The sequence below is a fragment of the Thamnophis elegans genome, chromosome 1, assembly GCF_009769535.1.
Source record: "Thamnophis elegans isolate rThaEle1 chromosome 1, rThaEle1.pri, whole genome shotgun sequence".
In the NCBI taxonomy this organism is placed as follows: domain Eukaryota; kingdom Metazoa; phylum Chordata; class Lepidosauria; order Squamata; family Colubridae; genus Thamnophis; species Thamnophis elegans.
Genome location: NC_045541.1, coordinates 2341294 through 2361830, shown reverse-complemented (window position 1 = coordinate 2361830; position 20537 = coordinate 2341294). Strand labels below are relative to the sequence as shown.

At 39.5% G+C, this 20537-nt stretch overlaps 1 protein-coding gene across 1 annotated transcript in view; it reads right to left on the bottom strand.

Annotated features, from left to right (window-relative positions):
• Nucleotides 1–14071: 14071 nt before the first annotated feature.
• The window catches only part of LOC116520804 (receptor tyrosine-protein kinase erbB-4-like), a 50711-nt gene continuing 44245 nt past the window's right edge, over nucleotides 14072–20537 (bottom strand). Inside the window, exons 6-7 of the mRNA XM_032235172.1 lie at nucleotides 17557–17854; nucleotides 14072–14731 (exon numbers count right to left, since the gene is read on the bottom strand). Of these exons, the coding sequence (XP_032091063.1) occupies nucleotides 14286–14731; nucleotides 17557–17854 (744 nt within the window). The 3' untranslated portion in view covers nucleotides 14072–14285. The remainder of the gene's footprint in view (nucleotides 14732–17556; nucleotides 17855–20537) is intronic.

Below are 20537 nucleotides of genomic sequence, written 5' to 3'. Positions count from 1 at the left end.
TCCTTCCTTTCCCCCTTCCTTTCCTTCCTTCCCCCTTCCTTCTCTCCTACATTCCCTCCTTCCTTCCCTCCTTTCTTCTCTCCTTCTCTTCTTCCTTCCCTCCTTCCTTCCCTCCTTCTCTCCTTCTTCCTCCTTCCCTCCTTGCTTCCCTCCCTCCTTCCCTCCTTCCTACCCCCCTGTCTTCTCTTTCTTCTCTCCTTCCTTCCTTCCTCCTCTCCTTTCCCTTCTCTCCTTCCCCTTCCTCCCCTTTACCCTTCCCCTCTTCTTCCCATTCCTCCCCTCTTTCCTACTCCTATATCCTTTCCAAGATGAGTCTTGGGTTTCTTGGGCGAAATAGTAATAACAATATCAATTATATACAGCCCCATTGCAGCACTCGGTGGGTGGTTCACAATGTCAGCAAATTATTCCCAACAATCTGGATCCTCATTTTATTGACCTCGACTTTTCCTTAGTAAGCCGTCAAGACATTCTGTTTCTTTATTGCTAATTTCCAACCTCCCCCCACTTATTTAGGATAATTCTACCTTCCTAGGAGAGAGAGAAGAGGGGGGAGAGCCCTGGATTGCTGCTTTTTATAAAAATCTTGGTAGCCTCCAGAGGTGGGTTCTGCTGGTTCTCCCTGGATCGGGGCAAACTGGTAGTGGCAGTGGTGGGAGGCTTGCGCAGAAGTGTCACACGTGTGCGAGAGCATGCACACGAATGAACCGGTAGTAAAATAAATTGAAACCCACCACTGGTAGCCCCACTAAGATAAGAGTTAAAGATTTCTGGGTTTTCCTAATTATATCCATTATTATTTCCAGCTCTTGCTTCTTGCTGAAGAAATCAATAAGACCATGAGAATTGATTTGAAGGGAAGTTCCTCAAGGTCTCCAGTGCAAAGGGAGCTATAGCTTAAAGTGACCAGACATCCCGCTTTTGGCGAGACAGTCCCGATTTTTCACAATTTGTCCCATGTCCCGTGGCATTTTTAAAAGTCCCGATTTTTGGAAATAATGCACGACAAGCTAGGGAACGGCGGGAGAACGGGAAGGGAATATAGCAGTGACGTGCGGTGAAGTTTATGGCTGGTGAGGCAGTCCTCTCCCCCGGCACCCCACTGATTAAAGCGCTTTCTTTGCCCGCAGCAGAGCTCAGGCGGGTGAAAGTAAGCGCTTTAGTCAGTGGGGTGCGTGCTGGGAGGAGAGGAGAGAATCCATATAGACCAAATTTTAATCAAGAAACACCCCCCCCCCCGGTCAATGGTGTCCCACTTTACCAATGATAAAATCTGGTCACTTTACTATAGCTGCATGATCCCATCCATGGAAAGACAAAGAGAACAGAGGAATCCTCTAACTTGAATTCATTGTATTGTCCTCTTGCATAAATCCACCAGTCTCCCTCCCTGTCTAGGTCCTGAAGCCTCTCTTCTCACTCCAGGAGGCTGTCCAGGAGCTTCCCCACATTTTTATTTCAGTCACACTGTGTGTGTGTGTGTATGTGTGCATGCATGTATGTGTTTATTTATTTTAATTTATTTTATTTAACATATACAGTAGCTACCAATCTCAAACAAACTGTAGGTGACTCCCAATCAGTGTATTCTAGCCTTTTTGTTTTCCTCTTTTTTATTTTCTATCTACTCTTTGTTAGAAGAGCCGAGGTGGCGCAGTGGTTAGGGTGCAGTACTGCAGGCCACTTCAGCTTACTGTTATCTGCAGTTCGGCTGTTCAAATCTCACCGGCTCAGGGTTGACTCAGCCTTCCATCCTTCCGAGGTGGGTAAAATGAGGACCCGATTGTTGTTGGGGGCAATATGCTGACTCTGTAAACCTCTTAGAGAGGGCTGAAAGCCCTATGAAGCGGTATATAAGTCTAACTGCTATTGCTATTGCTATTTTAAATTAATTAATTTTCCCCTCTAAAATTATTCAAATTAGCTATATCAGTGTTTCTCAACCTTGGGGACTTAAAGTCATCAAGGTTGAGAAACACTGAGCTATATTCCCAGCCCAAATAAATTACTTGAATACTTTGATTTAAGGTGCCTTATGCTTGTCAATAAAAACATATTTAATTAAAAGGGTAGTTCTATGTGAAGCAATTTAGTTCAATTAGCTAAAACCACTTTGGACCATTGTTTAAAGCTCTTTTAGTGAATTTGTATTCGGAGATAGTTTAAAATTTGAAGAGGAGAGGAGGCCAGCAGGTAGCTCATTAGTAAATCTGATTGTAATATACTCCCAATGGCATTGTTTGAGTTCTAAACATAAGATGATGCAAAGAAACATGGATGGAAACCTGTCTGTAGCTGCTGAGTTATAGTAATCCTTTTAAAATGTCAGAGCTCATTGACCTGGTAATCTAGCAACTCTAGTAGATCACTTGCCAAGCTAGACATGATTCCGCCTATTATAATTTCTTCTTTCTTAGAACAGTAGATGCTATTTTATCTGCTGAAACAATGCGGATGAACCATCCTCTAGGTCAGAGGTGCCAAACTCAAGGCCTACGGGCTATATCTGGACTGTCAGGTGCTCAGATCTGCCCTGTGGGACCACCCTGGAAATGGCAAAGGACCACCCCACACAAAGGACCAGTGCCTCTGCCAGCTCTGTTTTCGCTGGCAGAGGGCTGCAGAATAGCAATAGCAGTTAGACTTATATACCGCTTCATAGGGCTTTCAGCCCTCTCTAAGCGGTTTACAGAGTCCGCATATCTCCCCCAACAACAATCCTGCTTACATAAGGACCAATGTAGTTGGATGAGAAATTTGAAATTAATACTAATGTTATTTTGAACATGATGAATATAATCTTACATTTTATCTAGAGCAGATACACAAAATAAACAGGGTATAATGTTGTTTTGATTTCTACCATTTTTCAGAGTAAGTGGAGCCAAATAGTTCTGAGTTACAAAGGGGAGACAGTGTCTATTTTGTTCTTCCAAATACATGCCACAATTTATACCAGAATCTAATGCAGTGTTTGCCAAGAAGCCCCGTGAGTCTATTTAGGCACGCCCAGTTCTCTGCTCATGACTGGCAGGAACTCAACACAATCCAAATATATTCTTTTGTTATGTTTACCATGCATGAATTGTAACCTATTAAGGCATGAGAGATGATTACTCTAGAAGGAGCCCAGGCAAAATATAAAGTTTTCACTGTATGTTAGATGTATTACATATGGGAAGATTTATAATCTACCACAAACCTACTGATTTGTTCGTTCTTCTAAATATGCCCACTCAGCTGATATTAAGGCTTCGTTATAAAGTATAGTTGGAGTAAAATTCAGAACCTTTCCTAAATCAGTTCTCAGTGTGCCCCAATATATATGCCATTTGTTGCATTCAGAAACTAAGATATATAATAGCAATAGCAGTAGACTTATATACCGCTTCATAGGGCTTTCAGCCCTCTCTAAGCGGTTTACAGAGAGTCAGCATATCGCCCCCAACAACAATCCGGGTCCTCATTTTACCCACCTCGGAAGGATGGAAGGCTGAGTCAACCCTGAGCCGGTGAGATTTGAACAGCCAAACTGCAGAACTGCAGTCAGCTGAAGTAGCCTGCAGTGCTGCACTCTAACCACTGAGCCACCTCGGCTCTTGGCAAGACTGCAGTCAATTGTACCAAAATATGTGGAAATATTTTCATGCAATCAATTATACATATGTAGATTGTAGTTGTAGTTTTATTGTTGAGCTAGCTAATATCAAAATGCTTTTTAACACAGGGGCCCCCAACTCCTGTGGTACCAGGGCTGCGGCCAATTAGGAACCAAGCTATGCAAATGGCGGGCAAGTAGCTATAGCTCCACGTGTGCGACTGGTGGTATATGTGTGCTTGTTTGTTTATTATATTTATATGCCGCCCTTTCCCCCCGAAGGGGACTTGTGTGCAAAGCTCGATTTGTGCGATCACCCATTGCTTGCACAGAACCATCCCCTCTCCCCCTCCCCCTCCCTGCTGCCACCTCTGCTGCCATTCCCCAAAGCCAAAAAGTTTGTGGACTGCTCTTCTAACACATTATTTTCTGTAATTCTTCAAACATTGACAGTTAAGTCGTTCGCTACGGACACCTCTGAGTTGGCCTCCTCAGGGTGCCGTCAGCCAGACAGTGTCGGCTAGCAACCCCCAGGGGGAGAGTCTTCTCTGTGGGAGCGCCTTCCCTCTGGAATGAGCTGCTCCCGGAGCTTTGCATAATCCCCGACCTCCAGTCCTTCCGACGCGCCCTAAAAAGTTGGCTTTTCCAGCAAGCCAGCCTGGCCTGAACAAAACAAATTATTGATCACTGTTAATTTTAATTTTTTTTAAATGTCATTGTCAATTTTAATTGGATTTGGGATATTATATTTAATTTTTTTTAACTTTTGCATTATGTGTTTCTTTTACTGTTGTACGCCGCCCTGAGTTCTTGGGAGAAGGGCGGCATATAAATCTAATAAACCTAAACCTAAGCCTCTGGATCATAACTGTCTGCTTGCCCTTATATCCGAATCTCCTATTTCAGAGTGGCCTTGAGTTCAAGCAACACCTATCAGCCCAGCATCTAGACTGCTTCCCTTCCATGCCTTCGTGCAATGCCAGTTCCTAGATGGCCTAAAACGGCAGTCTGCACCCCCCCTCTGCTATTCTGATCTGGGGCAGCACCGTTAAGTAAGCAACCGATACAAGTAACAAACAGAAACCTTGACACGAAAAACCTTTTGTTTGCTATTTTATTGAAGTTCATTTATATTAAATTAAAAATATATTTCTGACAGATTCATGTAACAAAAAAGCAGAACAGTTTTCAAATTGTTCAGCTGGGATGATCAGCGTAAGATGAAGCGAAAGCAGGTGAGAAGTCTACATTTGCCTTAACAAACAGGTAAAGCTCTACCCTAAAGGACCTCGATAGAGAAGTGGAGTGGGAAATAATCACACTAAGAAAAAGGAGACATCGGTTCCTTCCCCAGCTTCCCAAACAAGAAACAGGAAACCCAGCCTGAAAGGGAAATCATACTAAAATATTTAGATGCCTAGTAATATTAACAAAAATCAGTTGTATATTTTCCACAGTGCATGTTCCTTCAAAGCTGAAAGATGGGAAAAAAACCCTAAAAGTTAAAATAACAATACACCACACACACATATCCTACTGTGTAAGCAAGTGCAGGAAGTTGAACAAACCACAATAGTGCTAACACAGAATCACACAGAATGTCAAAATGCAGTCGGGATCTGGAAAGAGATTAAACCAAGATGGAAGAGATGGGAAGAAGGCGTTGAGAGAGGGGCAATCACAGACCATTCACTTATATACAAATCAACCTTAGACAATCATGTTCCAATGATGCCCACAAAGGGAAATAAAAGCTACATTGACCTTATTTACATAATGCAACTAGCCATATCTTTAACAAGCTATAAAAATACTATTCACATTTTCAAATTAACAAACAGTAGGGCAGTGTTTCTCAACCTTGTCAACTTGAAGATGTCTGGATTTCAACTCCCAGAATTCCCCAGCCAGCGAATGCTGGCTGGGGAATTCTGGGAGTTGAAGTCCAGACATCTTCAAGTTGACAAGGTTGAGAAACACTGCAGTAGGGTTTTGTTTTCCATGTTTACTTCAAAGGTCAGCTAACTTTGAATGCATTGTGCAACATGAAACAAAGATGCAAAACTCACAATATAGTTTCACCAACCTTTCCCCAAAGGGGTTCACAAGATTATGGTCTTTTTATCGGCACGTTAAATGAGAATACCCGGAACGTAGGGAAATTGCTACATTTAGGTTTGCAAGCAATACAAAATTGCAAGTTTTGGAAAATCATAAATGGGAAGTTTAGAAATTCATAAACAAACCACAATTCCTGGCCCCCAGAGCATCACTCGTTACAAAGAAAGCATAATCCAGTATTTCTCAAAATCTTACATCCAAAATAATATATTGAATAGAAATATTCAATGAATATTTCATGATTGTTGCATTAATACTTCCAGTAATTTGTTTTAAGAAGGAAGATATGCATATACTTCTTTTAAAAAAATTAGTAATAAAAGCAGGATTTAAGAAGGGGGGAAATTGATTAGAACGACAGTCTCTGATTGGCATGCTATGCGCTGCATTTTCAAAAATGTGTGCCTATTTCAGCAAATGCAGCAATAAACTTGAAGTTGCTTTTAAACCAGAGAGTAATGACTAGCATCCTAAAAGTAGCAAGCTAGTCACTACAAATCTATATCATTGATTAATTTAAATAAATACATGGATATACAAACCATTTCTAGAATGGCAGCCAACGTTAGATAGGAAAAGAACAGAATCCTGGATATTTTTGTTTACATATCTATGTACTGAAGAACATTCTAATTAAAAAAAATATCCAGACTCTCTATACCTATCTAATTATAAATAAGTATTTTTGCATATGAATCAAGTAACTGCACAGGTTTTGAGTTTGATCCATTGCTCAATAATGGCATAATACACAGATTTAAGGAAATTTAGTCTCACTGACAGTTGAAATGATTTTAGTAGAAATCTTTAGAACTTGGAAGATTTGTAGAAAGCTGTTGAAAATATCTAGGTTGCTCTTTAGTATTTGCACAATTTAAATGCTTTTCAGATGAACATGGCCACCTAAGAAACAGATATCCAATCACTTGGCCAATTATTTTGACAGAAGGTAACTGGGGGGGAAAAAAGCCAAGTCATCTATGATTTGGATTATGAATTTTCTAATTACAGAGTATCCATTTGTTTCCCTGCATTCAAAGTTAGCCTGATCCTTTGCACAGCTGCTTGTTTTATTATCGACCCATTCGACAGCAGTACCAATTTATGCTACATATTTCAGAGTACTTCACTTCAAAATAACAGATTACATATCTACATTTATAAAATAGCATTCACAGTTTACTACTGTGGGTGTATCCCCCCCAAAAATACTTTAGGCTCTGGAGTGCTTATAGGTCATTACCCAAGCTGACCTTCATGTCAGTGGAGTGCAATTGCTTTTCAATGAAGTTTATTAAATTCATCCCAATGAAAGTGCTTTTCCTTGCAAATATGCCAAAGGTGCATTTCAACCGGTTTATCTTGCGGTGTGTTCAGTTATCCTGAAAAGTGCCTATTTCATCTTCTTCTACAATTAGCCTCTTCGTCAACTAAAGCCCCCACATTTGATCTGTTGCCCATTTTTCTTTCTTTCTGTTTTCTTTATGATCTGCTATGGTGTTTTGTGTTTGTGCATCCACAGCCATGGGATCCTATCTTGTGCAGGGAGTTTTAGGGAGTTTTAAGAATCTGGCTGGGGAATTACCAGCCTATTTTAGGACACTGTAATATCAGTGCATTGGACCTGCCTATAGCTTTCTGGGCTGAGATAATGGGGAAGGGAACTGATTCTCTGCCCCCCACCCCCATTTTCAGAGGTCTACAATCAGGGAGGATATTTAGAAGAGGGTGGAATTAGAGAATCCATTTCTATCTCCAGAGTTGGAGATCCCTGGGAGGGGAAAAAGCCTTTGGCCACTGGCATACCTCACAGGGAGTCTAGGAATACATCCTAGGCCTAAGATGATAAAGTTTTGACTTTTATGTCCCAAATTAATTTGAAAACAGTCCATAAGTGTCTGCAAATAGATGGTTGTGAGCAGTAAGCATGGCCTCTGAGTGCTGTATGACCACTTATCCCTATCTTACGCTGTTCCAATCTAATTATTCTGATCATATTTGCTAAAAATCTTTTTACTAGCTGAAAACAAAACTTTTCATAGCTGTTTTAGTCTGATTCAAACTGACCCCCTCATCAAGCATTATCAATCAGTTTTCTTGACTTTGGATGAGAATGTAAACAGTCTTTGCCTTCTGAAACTAAAGAAAGTAATCCTTTTATGAATATATTTTTGGAAAAAAATATCTCACCCCTTTTTTTAACATAAAGCCAATAGTTTCAAAGCACTTTGCATACTGAGGCCCCAGGTGATTCGGGTTCATTGCTTATATAAGTGCATTTTTTTTTCAGAGGTTGGCTGTGATTGTGCCACAATGATGTCAATAACCTTACTCAGCTGCTCCCTGTTGTTCCCACTATGATCAGGAATAATTAACACTAAATACATACTTTTTCTGTGCAGTATTATTTCACAAGTAAATAGGTGCATGGAAATCTACCATTTCCTTTTGAGTTGAATAGAGATTTCTTGCAGCAGATTGAAAGAAATAAAAGACACAGTTTTACAGAGGTGTCTGTGGGGTGTGTGTTGTGTCGCCAAAGAGCAAAGGGCAGCTGTGACTGTGTGCCAAAAGTGCACTTCTTTTTATGTACACCACTTCTGACAGTTTGTAGTTGGCATATGTGGATATGCCCCAGCTTTGCTTATAGCACCTCTATAAAAGTTTTAGCAAAGCAATTGAGAAAAACAGCCTTCAAATTCTAAATGCTTTCATCAGAGCAATGATACTCTCAATTAACTAAAGGACCTGATTCAGCTAAGCAACACTGTCTGGTTGAAAGGTTTAGAATAGGAACAAGATTTACATTATGTTTATTCACCCTGTGGCACCTTTGTTTGCTCTCAAGTGCAGCAAGCCCAAATGCAGGTGCAACATACCAATTGCCTAGGCTTTCGACAATATCTGCACCTTATTAAATTAATGCCTATGGTAGGAACATGGCATGCATGCATATTTATTAACGCTTGATACCAATAATATTAAGTACTAAGATTTTAACTGAAAAGGTTGAATTAAAGAAAACTGATTTTGAAATTTAAAAAACTGAGTATAAAATTATTACCTTCATTTATTGAAAAGAATCCAGAAAATTAAAATATTACAAAGACTACAAAGTTAATTAAAATATTAAAAAAATAAAAAGTGTGGCAGAAAAAGAAGACCCGTGATACGTCAAGGAAATCTTTTCAATTCAATATTTCCTTGGAAGATGTCTTCATTTGAAGGGCACTGTCACCAATTCTAAGCCTATCTATTTTTCTGCTTACATAACAGATTTACTGCTCATGTGGAAAGAGCAGGGTATCATATGAAAATAGGTATAATGGAATAGTGTAGAATAAACAAATATGAATATAATAGAGGCATAAAGAAAATTACATCTAAATGAAAACTTAAGCCAGGGTGACAATATCTTCAATCCCAAATTATTCTGTTTTGCCAGAATCTCTCAATCTCTGCAATGTGAGAACTTTACAAATGAAAAAAGTATGTTGTTTAAATAAGTCAGCTGCTGCTGTCATGTGGGGTACTTCACTTTAAATTCAGGGCATTTGTACAATGTAAGGCAGTGGTTCCCAAACCTGGCAACTTTCAGACTTGCGTGGCCTGACAAAACCGCGCTCGTCAAAATAGTGGCGACAAAACCGCGTTGCTAAAACCGCAACGTCATCACCGCGACGTCAACAGCGCGGCGACAGAAGGGCGCTTTAAAACAGCGCAACGACAGAAAGCCGATTTAAATTAAGGTAAGGGTTAGGATTAGGTTTAGGGTTAGGTTTAGGTTTAGGGTGCTGAGCGCTTCGGAAGGGGCAGATTTGCTCTCCGCGCTTATGTCGTCACGCTAGGGTCGCCTTTTTCCTTAGCGCTTCGGACAGTTGAAGTCCACAAGTCTTAAAGTTGCCAAGTTTGGGAACCACTGATGTAAGGAATGTTGTAATTATAGTCACATGCTACATTCAATTAGTTCCCAATGGCTGCTGCAAAGCAGACTTAGCATTATAGCAGAGTGCTGGGGCCTTCCTTCACAGAGGCCCAGGATCTAATCCCTGGAGCTGAAGGATGCATTAGGATTGCTGCTACAAAAGAAAAGGAAGATTGCTCAGAACGGTTGACTTTTATACCATTCCTTCTTCCTTCCAGAGGAAATATTTATTGCCAATGCAATAGAAGGTGAGATATGGCTACTGTTGCTAGGGGGAAGTGGGATGAAACAAGGGTTCCTTCCATTGGGAAAACAGGATTCTCAAACAGCAATTAAAAGTAGCTTCAACTAAATTCCAGGTGCCTCGGCCATGACAATACTGTCTCAAACCTCTAACAATCTGACAGTATGAAATCGAACAAGTTGTACATCAATCTTGAACCAGCAGGAAGTTGTGGTATGGTGGACTTCCTTGTTACCCTTGTGCACTAATTACATGCCTCACCTGACAAAAGAGAATTATGTCAATTACACAAATAGATTTCACCGGTATATTTGTGGATATTAACCCTGGCCAGTAGTACATTTAGTTCATTTTTCAACTGATTTTTTTTTTGTACTGTCATTTAGGATATTATTTTTTATAGTTTAGACAATACTTTAAAGATCAATGATAACCACAGTTTCACAGCTACGGCTACTGTGAGATTTTGAATTAACTATTGGTTGGGAAAACTAAAATTTTATGCTATCTATCTGATTCAAACACTTTCATTCTAAAATCCTAAAGAAGAAATACAGTAATCCTGAATTTTAACATCTATTACTATACAGTCCAATATTTTGCATGAGAAAATAAAGCTAGTATTATGAAGTTGGGATCCACTGCCTAGACTTTATGATGAAGTATAGAGAGAAACATGCCTTAACATTGGCCCAATGATGTCCTAATTACTGCATGGAGAAATTTGCAATATAATTAGTTTGATTTATTTACTTAATTACTGAGTTTTTAAAATGCCACCCCATAACTATTAAGTGTGGGGTTGTTGAAAACAAACTGTGTATATAAAGAGCTGCATTTGCATGAAATGTAGCAGGAAAAGATTATCTTCCTTTCAAATTCATTCATTAAAAAAAGCTATCCATTCATAAAAAACATGTTGAAATAAGTGGTCCTGTATTTCAATGGAAGACAAGTTTGTTCTAAGGTTTGGCTCTGTGGAATAGGAAGGAGTCTGACACGCCAGTCTCTCTTCTAGAATCAAGGGAGCTGCAATTTACACAGGAAACTCTTAAGGGCTTATATGCAGGACACAGAAATGTGCCAGTTAATGGCTATTTTTTTGGAAAATTAGAAGTGTTGAAGTTTCATGGCTCCTTCTGGCAAGTTCTGTACATAGGTAGGGAGCAATAACTTTTGAGAAGAATGGAAGCTACTGCTAATTCTAAGGTTTAGCAAGCTATCAACATGGAAGAATCAATAATTTAGCATTCGGACTACAACATCCAAAGCTCACACACTAGGTCCCATACTGTGCCCTTAATAAATATTGGTTACAAAGCTATGGCTGATTATAAATGTAAGTCAGGCAACTAGAAGACACAAGCTCTTTGAATGAAGATAGCTACAGAAGATAAAGCAATGATTTTCAAATATTCCTGATTTTTAAGACCACTCTTTTCTCTTTTAGAAATAAAAGCATATCTATGACTTACATTTTAACTGTTTTCCCTTTTTGCAACAAAAGCAAATTCACTGAGCTGGAAAGATCATATTAACTATTAAACTTTTAAGGAAGAATTAGAAGGCCGCAGTGTTAATTTAATTTTAAAATCAAGGTTTGAAGCAGGGGCGTGAATGTCTGCAAGAAGTGGGACACCTGGAAGAATATATGTTGCAATATTCTGATGCAAACCACCCCAGTGTTGCATACAACACTGCAATAAATGTGTAGGAAAAAAAATAAAATTTACATCATGTTATCATAATGCTTGTTTTTACCATTTTGGCATCATCGTAGTTAACAGTGGAGACCTATAGAGTTTTGCTAAACTGAAAATCTGGCCCTCATCAACATTTCATTTCATATTAAATAGGAAGAAGGAAAAAAAGGAAACTGTTGTGCATATTTCAGCAGAGAAATTATTTGCTGTTTTATACTTTTTCTGTGGATGCCTGCAGAATATGTGCAGTTTAGTTTGAGAATTTTGGGGCTATCCAACAAGGTGCAGGTTGAAGAAAAATAAACTGCTTATCTGAAGAAAAATATCCATATAAAGTCAGAAAGCTCGTTTTAGGACGATAAGTTCAAATACTTCTCTAAATGTCATTAACATCTGTGTTTCCTAATTTGAGAATATCAGCAAGCAATATTCTAGACCAGTGTTTCTCAACCTTGGCGACTTTAAGTCCTGTGGACTTCAACTCCCAGCTGTGCTGGCTGGGGGTTTCTGGGAGTTGAAGTCCACAGGACTTAAAGTCGCCAAGGTTGAGAAACACTGTTCTAGACTGATCATGGACAGAGTAATTAATTCTCTGCTTTCTAAATTACATTGGAAAATGGATTTGGAGGTTGCACAATTTGATAGTTTGGTTCTTTTTTATTTAAATTTCCTGTTTGGGTCCTTTCTGGTCACAGCTGTGGGCATCCTAACAATTGGCTCTGTAAGATTTGTCCATGCCATGCTTTGGCTCCTGCCTTAATCTCCAGTAAAACCATTCTGTCGCTGATAACCTCATGGGATGTGTTTTTTCTTTGCTGAATCCCAAAATAACATTCCTTTTATACAGCATACTGAATGAATGAGTAATGACCTGCTATTTAAGCGTATCAGCTTTTATATCCATCAGCTATTAAATAAGTAAGTTTAAACCCTGCCTCTTGCAAGGGTTTCTTAATATGCTTCTTTGTATTTCTGAAGACAGACCCTTATCTTGTTGCACTCCTTAAATTTTGTCCATCAGAGTTAAGCACAAATCTTATTTCTACACCGGTTCTCTGTTGTTCTACCTTTATTTTCTGCTTTGAAATGAATAAATAGCAGATTGTACACACTAAAGTAACGGATTCCTCCTAAAAGTGCATTCCAAATATATTAAGATAGGAGAATGGAGGCGATTCTTTTTCTATTCTTGTGCCTTTCAATGCTACAATTTCAAGGAACCAACTCTTTTTCTTTAAATCAACATGTAAAAGCTAAAAGTAAAAAATAAATGAGCAAATGCTGGGAGATTACTTACGGATTTCATTTGAGAATATAACAGCCACAAACACCCTTAATTTGTTTAAGTTCTTGTTTAGTGTTTCTTCTTTGTGCTAGAACAAAACCTCTCAATAACAGTCTCATAATAGTCTTCACTGGGGAGCTCAAATCAGTCCTTTTCCCCCTTTTACCTTCAGAGTTCCCTTCAAATGTGCTCCTTTCCTTGTAAGAGCCAAAGTTGGTACTTCAATATTATTCCTGTGAGTAGTAGTTGCACCGATGAATGAAGTTCCAAAGGCTTGACTTTCACTTTGTTTTGGCAATTCCAGAGTCACCTTTTCATGTATAGATATAATATATATATTTATATTACTATTCATTTTACATTTAAAATTATTTTATTTTGCTGGTCACTTCCATATTGCTTTATTCAGATTCCAGAATAAAGTTCAGAGTAAGGAGAAAATATAAAGAGAATGAAAAAGAAAAGTTTAAGTGCAAATTAATTTTCCAGTGATTTCCCGAGTGTGTTTTACCTGTCCTTAGTTTTTTTTTCCTTTTTCCATCTTCCCTCCTGACCCTGCCTTAAAAATGTTAAAAGTGTTTAAAAATCCAGTGTTATTCTTCCTTCTAGTGCTATATAATGATCAATAAAGAAATGGAGGGGAGAATTATTACACGTTGCATTCAATGTGTATAAAACATGAACAGGAGACTCTCTTTATATAAATATTCAGTATTCATTGGCACTGTGCCCTCAAAAAGCCCACGCTAGTTTGTGTCTGTGTGTGTGTCCTGATACAATTTTTGTCTTGTAGCCACCTGTAATTTCATGCACCAGAACAAGAATGAATGAGGTCTCTGCCTTTGGAAAAGTAGAGAGAGCAAGCTGGATTAGACATTTTGATTAGGGGGCAGAATTAAAAAAAGGTTAAAGAAATTGGCCTTTCAATCTCAGTCAATAGGTCATTTACCTGTGGTATAAAAATTGTCTTTTTCTACCCCTTTCCACCTTTTGAAACTGCCTTGCTTTCTGTGGGAATGCTTCAGTGGCTCTGGCACTTCCTGCTGATAGAAACTGACCGGGGTGACTTTCTTGGCAGCCCCCCAGCTGGATCCCTATGAGAACGCCAGCCCGACAGCAGGCAACCACTTCAGGGGCTGTTCCTAGCGTGCGTGGCTGTTCTGATCTTTTCTTCCTCCAAAAGAAGGGCATGGAAAGGAAGAAAATCCAGACTTCCCCCCCCCCCTTTTTGTTTCTTCCTAAATTCCTGGAATCATCGACTGAAATGCGTCCCTTCTCTTTACAGACATCAAATGGAGGGAAGATTTGAGAAAGAGAAAGTAAGAAAAGGGGGGTAGGAGGAGAAAAGGGGCAGGGGGAAGAAGGAGAGAAGGAGAGTGCTGGTATGGTTTCCCCATTTCTCCCTGGGATTACACTACGGTGTTTCGGTGTCTGTAGGGTGGAGGGGGCAGCATCATGCCAGGCTTCAGAGAGAACTCTGAGAGGTATTCGGGGTTCTCGGCCACAGTGGGCCGGATCCTTCCGTTTTGTTTGTAAAAATATTTTGTGCTGTATTCCTGAAGGTAGTCCGGATGCTGGAGGGTACTTTGCGGAGGCAGGCTGTGATTCCAATAACCTGGGTTATCAAATGCCCTTTTGGGCTTTTCTGGCAACGGAAGCCCATTTTTCTTCAGGTACTCTGCGTTTTCAAAGGTGCTTGCGAAGGTGTTGAGGTACAGGGGCTCACTCACATATTCATCCTCGGCTTTGGGCTGCCCAGTTTGGCTGTTGTGATAATCTGGGTTGTCCAGAGCTTGAAGATCACCATTCTTCCACCGAGAAACAAATGGATTCTCCTCTACTGGATTCAGGTGATCTTGGAAAAAGAAAAGATACGTTAACTGAAATGAAAATAATTTCTACTGCAATGTGTACATTAAGGAAACATAACATTATACATTTGTGGAAATAGTTTGTAAAAAAATGCATGCATATAAACTAGGGAAAATGCACACATAAATGCATAATTGAGTGAGAAGACAGACAAAACTCCATACATTTGAAACACAAGTTTGGAAGCACTCATGGAAATGACTAAAAGGAATTTATGGGTAGGAACTGAGGCTAAAGGTAATGGAAAAAAAACTATCCCATCCCTGTCAGCCTGTCCATGCTTTAAGTTCTATAATGGAAACATTTCTCTGAGTCCTTTTTTTCCTTTTGGGGAAAACACTTCTCTGATCAAACATTGCCAGCTATGGAATATTCTACTCCTAACACCGAACATTTCGGGTATATGTTTTATCTAATACTGCTTTTTTTTTCCTGCAGTGTTGCATTATTGTTATGCTTTTATGTTTTTATGTTTACATTCAGAGTGCTGCATCTTCATAACCATCAGGTGCCGTCTTGCTAACATGACTTTCAATTGAGATAAACTCAGTCACATTTCATGTAAGTGAAAACAAGCTGCTCACTAGGAATAGGTGAATGCAGAATCAAAGAACTGGGTTGTTACCTCCTGGTCTGCAGAAACATAATTTGGCATCAGGAAAAGAGTGTGTGTGTGTGTTTGTGTGTGTGTGTGTGTGTGTGTGAGAGAGAGAGAGAGAGAGAGAGAGTGTATGTGTGTGTGTGTGTGTGTGAGAGAGAGAGAGAGAGAGAGAGAGAGTATGTGTGTGTGTTTGTGTGTGTGTGTGAGAGAGAGAGAGAGAGTATGTGTGTGTGTGTGTGTGAGAGAGAGAGTGTGTGTGTGTGTGTGTGTGTGTGTGTGTGTGTGTGAGAGAGAGAGAGAGAGAGAGAGAGAGAAACAAGATTGGACAATAAATAAGATTGGGCAATTTCTTAATTTCTTTTGCATTAACATGGAATATTTCTGATGGGGAAAATGCTAAGAAGTATTTTAATTATTCCATCCTTATTCTGTGATGCTTTTAAAAATAATGTTCACCCAACCTTACCCATAAAATAGCTTGAAACTAGTGTCTGATGGATGCCAAATTGTAAAACTACACGTTCGTTTTCAAGTGAGCTGAGGTAACTCTACTGACAGTTTTGCCCACATGCCTCAATTATATTAGAATCGGTGATACAAAAAAAAAGTTTTTTTACATTGCCTTATTAACTCTTAAGGGAACAAAACACTTATATCCAAAATCTTACCTATCTTATTGTGACAAAAGGGGTTTTGAAAATAATAACTAAGGCTTAATTGGTTGTAGCTTGGATATCAGTTGATCATAGAAAAGATCAAAATATTAAAAAAGACCCTTGCTTTTTAAAAGTTTCCTTGCATTTCAACATTTAACATTAAACATATAGACTAAACCAAACACACAAAAAGAAGCTATGCAAGGGAGCCAAGTCATTCTTGTGGAATCCCCCCCCCCAAAAAATTGGATTGGGGTGCAGAGAAAATGCCATAGCATTTTAGCTCTGGTTACTTGACCTGATTTTGCAGGAAGCAGTGCATTGCATAAAAACCCCTGGGCTGCTGAATGAGTGATATGGATTTTAATTACTTAACAGTGCAAAATGTTGAAGCTTGACCAAACAGGATCACCTCTTCCGAGGAAGAGGCAATGAATATAACAGGGAAATGCTATCCATTTTCTTTTCCATATGATATGGTTGAGTGCATTAAGGGCAGCGGGAAACTAATGATGCATTTCCTCATAGTCCAGTGATCATGCTGTTCAGCTGGACATTGGGAAAAGCAAAAACAAAAACCCTCTTTACTTGAAAGTAACCTCTACTCTGCAGCTAAGCTTGCAATGTAATTGGTAAGTCGAGGCTCTTCTCAATGCTACAAGTAAAATGCCAAGAGTTTGAGGTCCTAGAAACTCTTCCATCGTAAAGCCAAGGTAGAAAAACAAGACTCTGCTCCTAGGAGATGTGCCTTTCATTTTACAGGTTGAATTGGCTTGACTGAAACAGAGAATAATTCAGACAACCCAGTATTAAACAAGAACCATGTGAATGTTAGGTTGCAAAGAGAGTGGTCTTTCCCCACTTCCAAAGTCTTCCCAGGTGCACCAAAGGGAATCAGAGCATAGCCATCCTGTGATACAGGTGGCCACGTTCTGGGGATAAGTAGCTCCACGAGGAACCTGGCCTGATGCCTTGTAAGGCTTTGGTTCTTTGGCTCCATGCTTTCTTGCCTATATGTAAATGGGTGGATTGGATTATAGCAATAGCAATAGCAGTTAGACTTACATACCGCTTCATAGGGCTTTCAGCCCTCTCTAAGCGGTTTACAGAGTCAGCATATTGGCCCCAACAATCCGGGTCCTCATTTCACCCACCTCGGAAGGATGGAAGGCTGAGTCAACCCTGAGCCAGTGAGATTTGAACCGCCAAGCTGCCGAACTAGCAGTCAGCTGAAGTGGCCTGCAGTGCTGCACTCTAATCACTGCGCCACCTCGGCTCATATGCTTAGGAAAGCATGTGTGGCCCAAGCTTCAACCTGGGAATCTATGGCTCTTTAGACAGAAAAGATGATACTCCCCTACCTTGCAATGGTCGTTCATCCAAATAAATCTTATGCAATGGTACCATTTACCAGTTGCGTTTGGCTGATACCAGCCATTCTTGCCCGGGTTCATTTTATCTGTACAGAGCTCCAACCAGAATAATCTCTCAGTATTGATTATCCTGGGCAGCAGGGGTGGGGAAATATGATCCACGAGGTGAGAGATATACCTGTTTTGCCCTTTTCTGGCATTGGAGTCATATAGCCTTCTTCATCCAGCTCGGTTCTTGGCCCTCGCTCTGGGATAAAAACTGTCGGGTCAGCGCTATACCTCTGAGTGATACTGTCCTCTTGTGAAAGACTTGCCACTTGTTTCCGTAGAGTACCATTGCAGCAAGTGTCGTCACAGATCTCAGCACCTCCTTGCCTGATGGGAGCTTCTGGAGGTATGCCTGGTATGGCAGTTCTGTATGGCAAAGGGACTCCTTGTTCCGTAGACAAACTTCCATCTCTGTAGATAAACTGATTCTATAAGAAACATAAAACATCATGTGAAAAAAAAACCTTGCAGAATTAACATTACAGCTTAGTTTCATGCATATAAGACGTTCAATTCCAGCCTTCTGCAAAGCAACCAAGACCTGGCTGTTCCGGCAGGCCTGGGGCTGTTGATTTTGTCCAGCCCCATCCTAAGTTGTGAATGTTGTGGATCTTTTAATGTTGTCTTGTTTTTGTATGTCCTTCCCTTCCCCTTTTTTACTTGTAAGCCGCCCTGAGTCTCTTTGAGAGTGGGCGGCATACAAATTAATAAAATAAAATAAATAAATAAATAAATTATTTGCTCAACAGGCACTTTTGCTATGCAGAAGTTTTAGTTGTAACTGTTTCAGTCAACATTACACAAGTTTTTTTAGTTTGTTGTTTGACTTTGCAAGCAAAGGAACTGCGTGAATTCCACATGCATAGGTTTGCATTATTGCTGGATTCAACTCAAATTCCATTGGCTTAAAGTAATTCAAGATGCTTAGTTTATGCTTTTCAAATATTACACTTCAAAAACTGAAGCTCAGTGCATTTTTCTTGGATTTCAGGTTACCATACAAATAATCTGCTACCTCAAATAAGAGCCTAACCCTAATCCATCAATCTATGACTGCCAAATCTAAATTCAACATAAAATGTAAATAAATCAGGATCAGATCCCATTTAACATAGTTCCAAAATCTGATGATCTCTATGTTATTTCTGTGTTGTTGTTGTTTAAAAAAATAATCCCTAGTATTACAACACATTACCTTCTATGTTCACACTTCTAGGGCCTGTAAGCTACCTTCCATCCCTCAAAACCTGGTCTGAGAAATTGTGCTACATTTATCCCTGCCAATTCATTTTGCATTTCCTAGAATTTCTCAGATGCTTTTGCCAAGATAAATCACAACATTTCACATAACGTGAAATGCAATGGAAAGGACACCAAATATCCTAACTCTGGAAATTAGTTGGCCTGCAGAAAGATTCCTTCAGTGACCTCCGCAACTGAGGCCACCTTAGTAGTCCTCTATAGGAGAGGGTAGAGGGGAAAGTGTGCTGGCAGAAGGCATTCACACACAGGGCACAAGTGTCTTTAGAGCAAGGGATATTTATATATTCCCAGATGACTTCTGTCTTTATCCTGAATTACTATAACAATACTCGTATAGGGTGTATAAAGTTTGTACAATTTTGTATTTTGAAATTCATCTAGCACTTTATATCTCCCTTACTAGGCAATTACTTACTACACAATAGAAACATGCTATAAATGTTGGTCACTGAGAATCATTTTACTTTCCATTAAATGATTGGGTGTTTCATATGTGAAAGCATTTTTATACGAGCATCCAAATTTTGTTTTAAATAAAACTCAAGAGACAAAAACATTCTATCCTTTCCCCCCTTTTTGAATTAATTTATTAGTTTTAACAACAATAACATAATTAATAACATAAAACAGTAGGCTGATTGAATTAGAGCCGAGGTGGCGCAGTGGTTAAATGCAGCACTGCAGGCTACTTCAGCTGACTGCAGTTCTGCAGTTCGGCGGTTCAAATCTCACCGGCTCAGGGTTGACTCAGCCTTCCATCCTTCCGAGGTGGGTGAAATGAGGACCCAGACTGTGGGGGCGATATGCTGACTCTGTAAACCGCTTAGAGAGGGCTGAAAGCCCTATGAAGCGGTATATAAGTCTAACTGCTATTGCTATTACGTATTACTACTTAACTATGTATAACTGGACTGGTCTAGAAGAGCGGCAAGAATGGCACAGAGACGGGCAGTGCTGACTCCTGGCCATCATTCTCTTGGAAAAAGAAAATCCTTGAACAGAACATAATACTAATAATACTAATTACTACTACTACTACTGATTTTATCAATAGTAATAGTAGCCCTTGGAGCAATACCCAAAGGGGTGCCTAGATAAATTGAAAATTTGAACTTATCAGGCCTGAATATCCTGACTTTGCAAAAAAGACCACCGTATTCAGAACTGCTGGACAGCTCTTAGGTTCTTGGTTAGGACTTGAACTGTTAAGTTTTTACCAGTCCCAGACTGTGAATCAAATTGAAGATTAAATTTTCAACAACAACAACAATAATAATAATCAGCAAGCAAAAAATCACAAAGTACCAGGACTTGCAAATTGAAGTTGAGCGACTGTGGAAAAAGAAATCGAGTGTTGTCCCAATTGTAATTGGAGCCCTTGGAGCAACACCTAAAGGGCTACCTCGCTATTTGGAAATTTGAAATTTATCAGGCTTGACCATTCTGATTTTACAAAAAAACACCAAAACCACCACCCTACTTGGAACAGCTTATATCCTCTGACGTTACCTTAAGAGTTCCTAGGCCCTTGGTTAGGACTCGAGCTGTTGAGCTACCAACCAGCCCCAAAGGCTGTGAATCTCACCAAAGGTTAGATTAACAACAACAACAACAACAACATAATAATAATAATAATAATAATAATAATAATAATAATAATATGATCAACAGTTGATCACATACTCAGCTGCTGTAAAAAAATCACGCAGACTGATTATAAATTGCGGCACAATTCAGTAGCACAAATGATCCATTGGAATTTGTGCAAAAATTATAATATTAAAACAGCAACAAACTGGTGGAAACATCAGCCTGAAAAAGTCACTGAAAATCAGATGGTCAAGATCT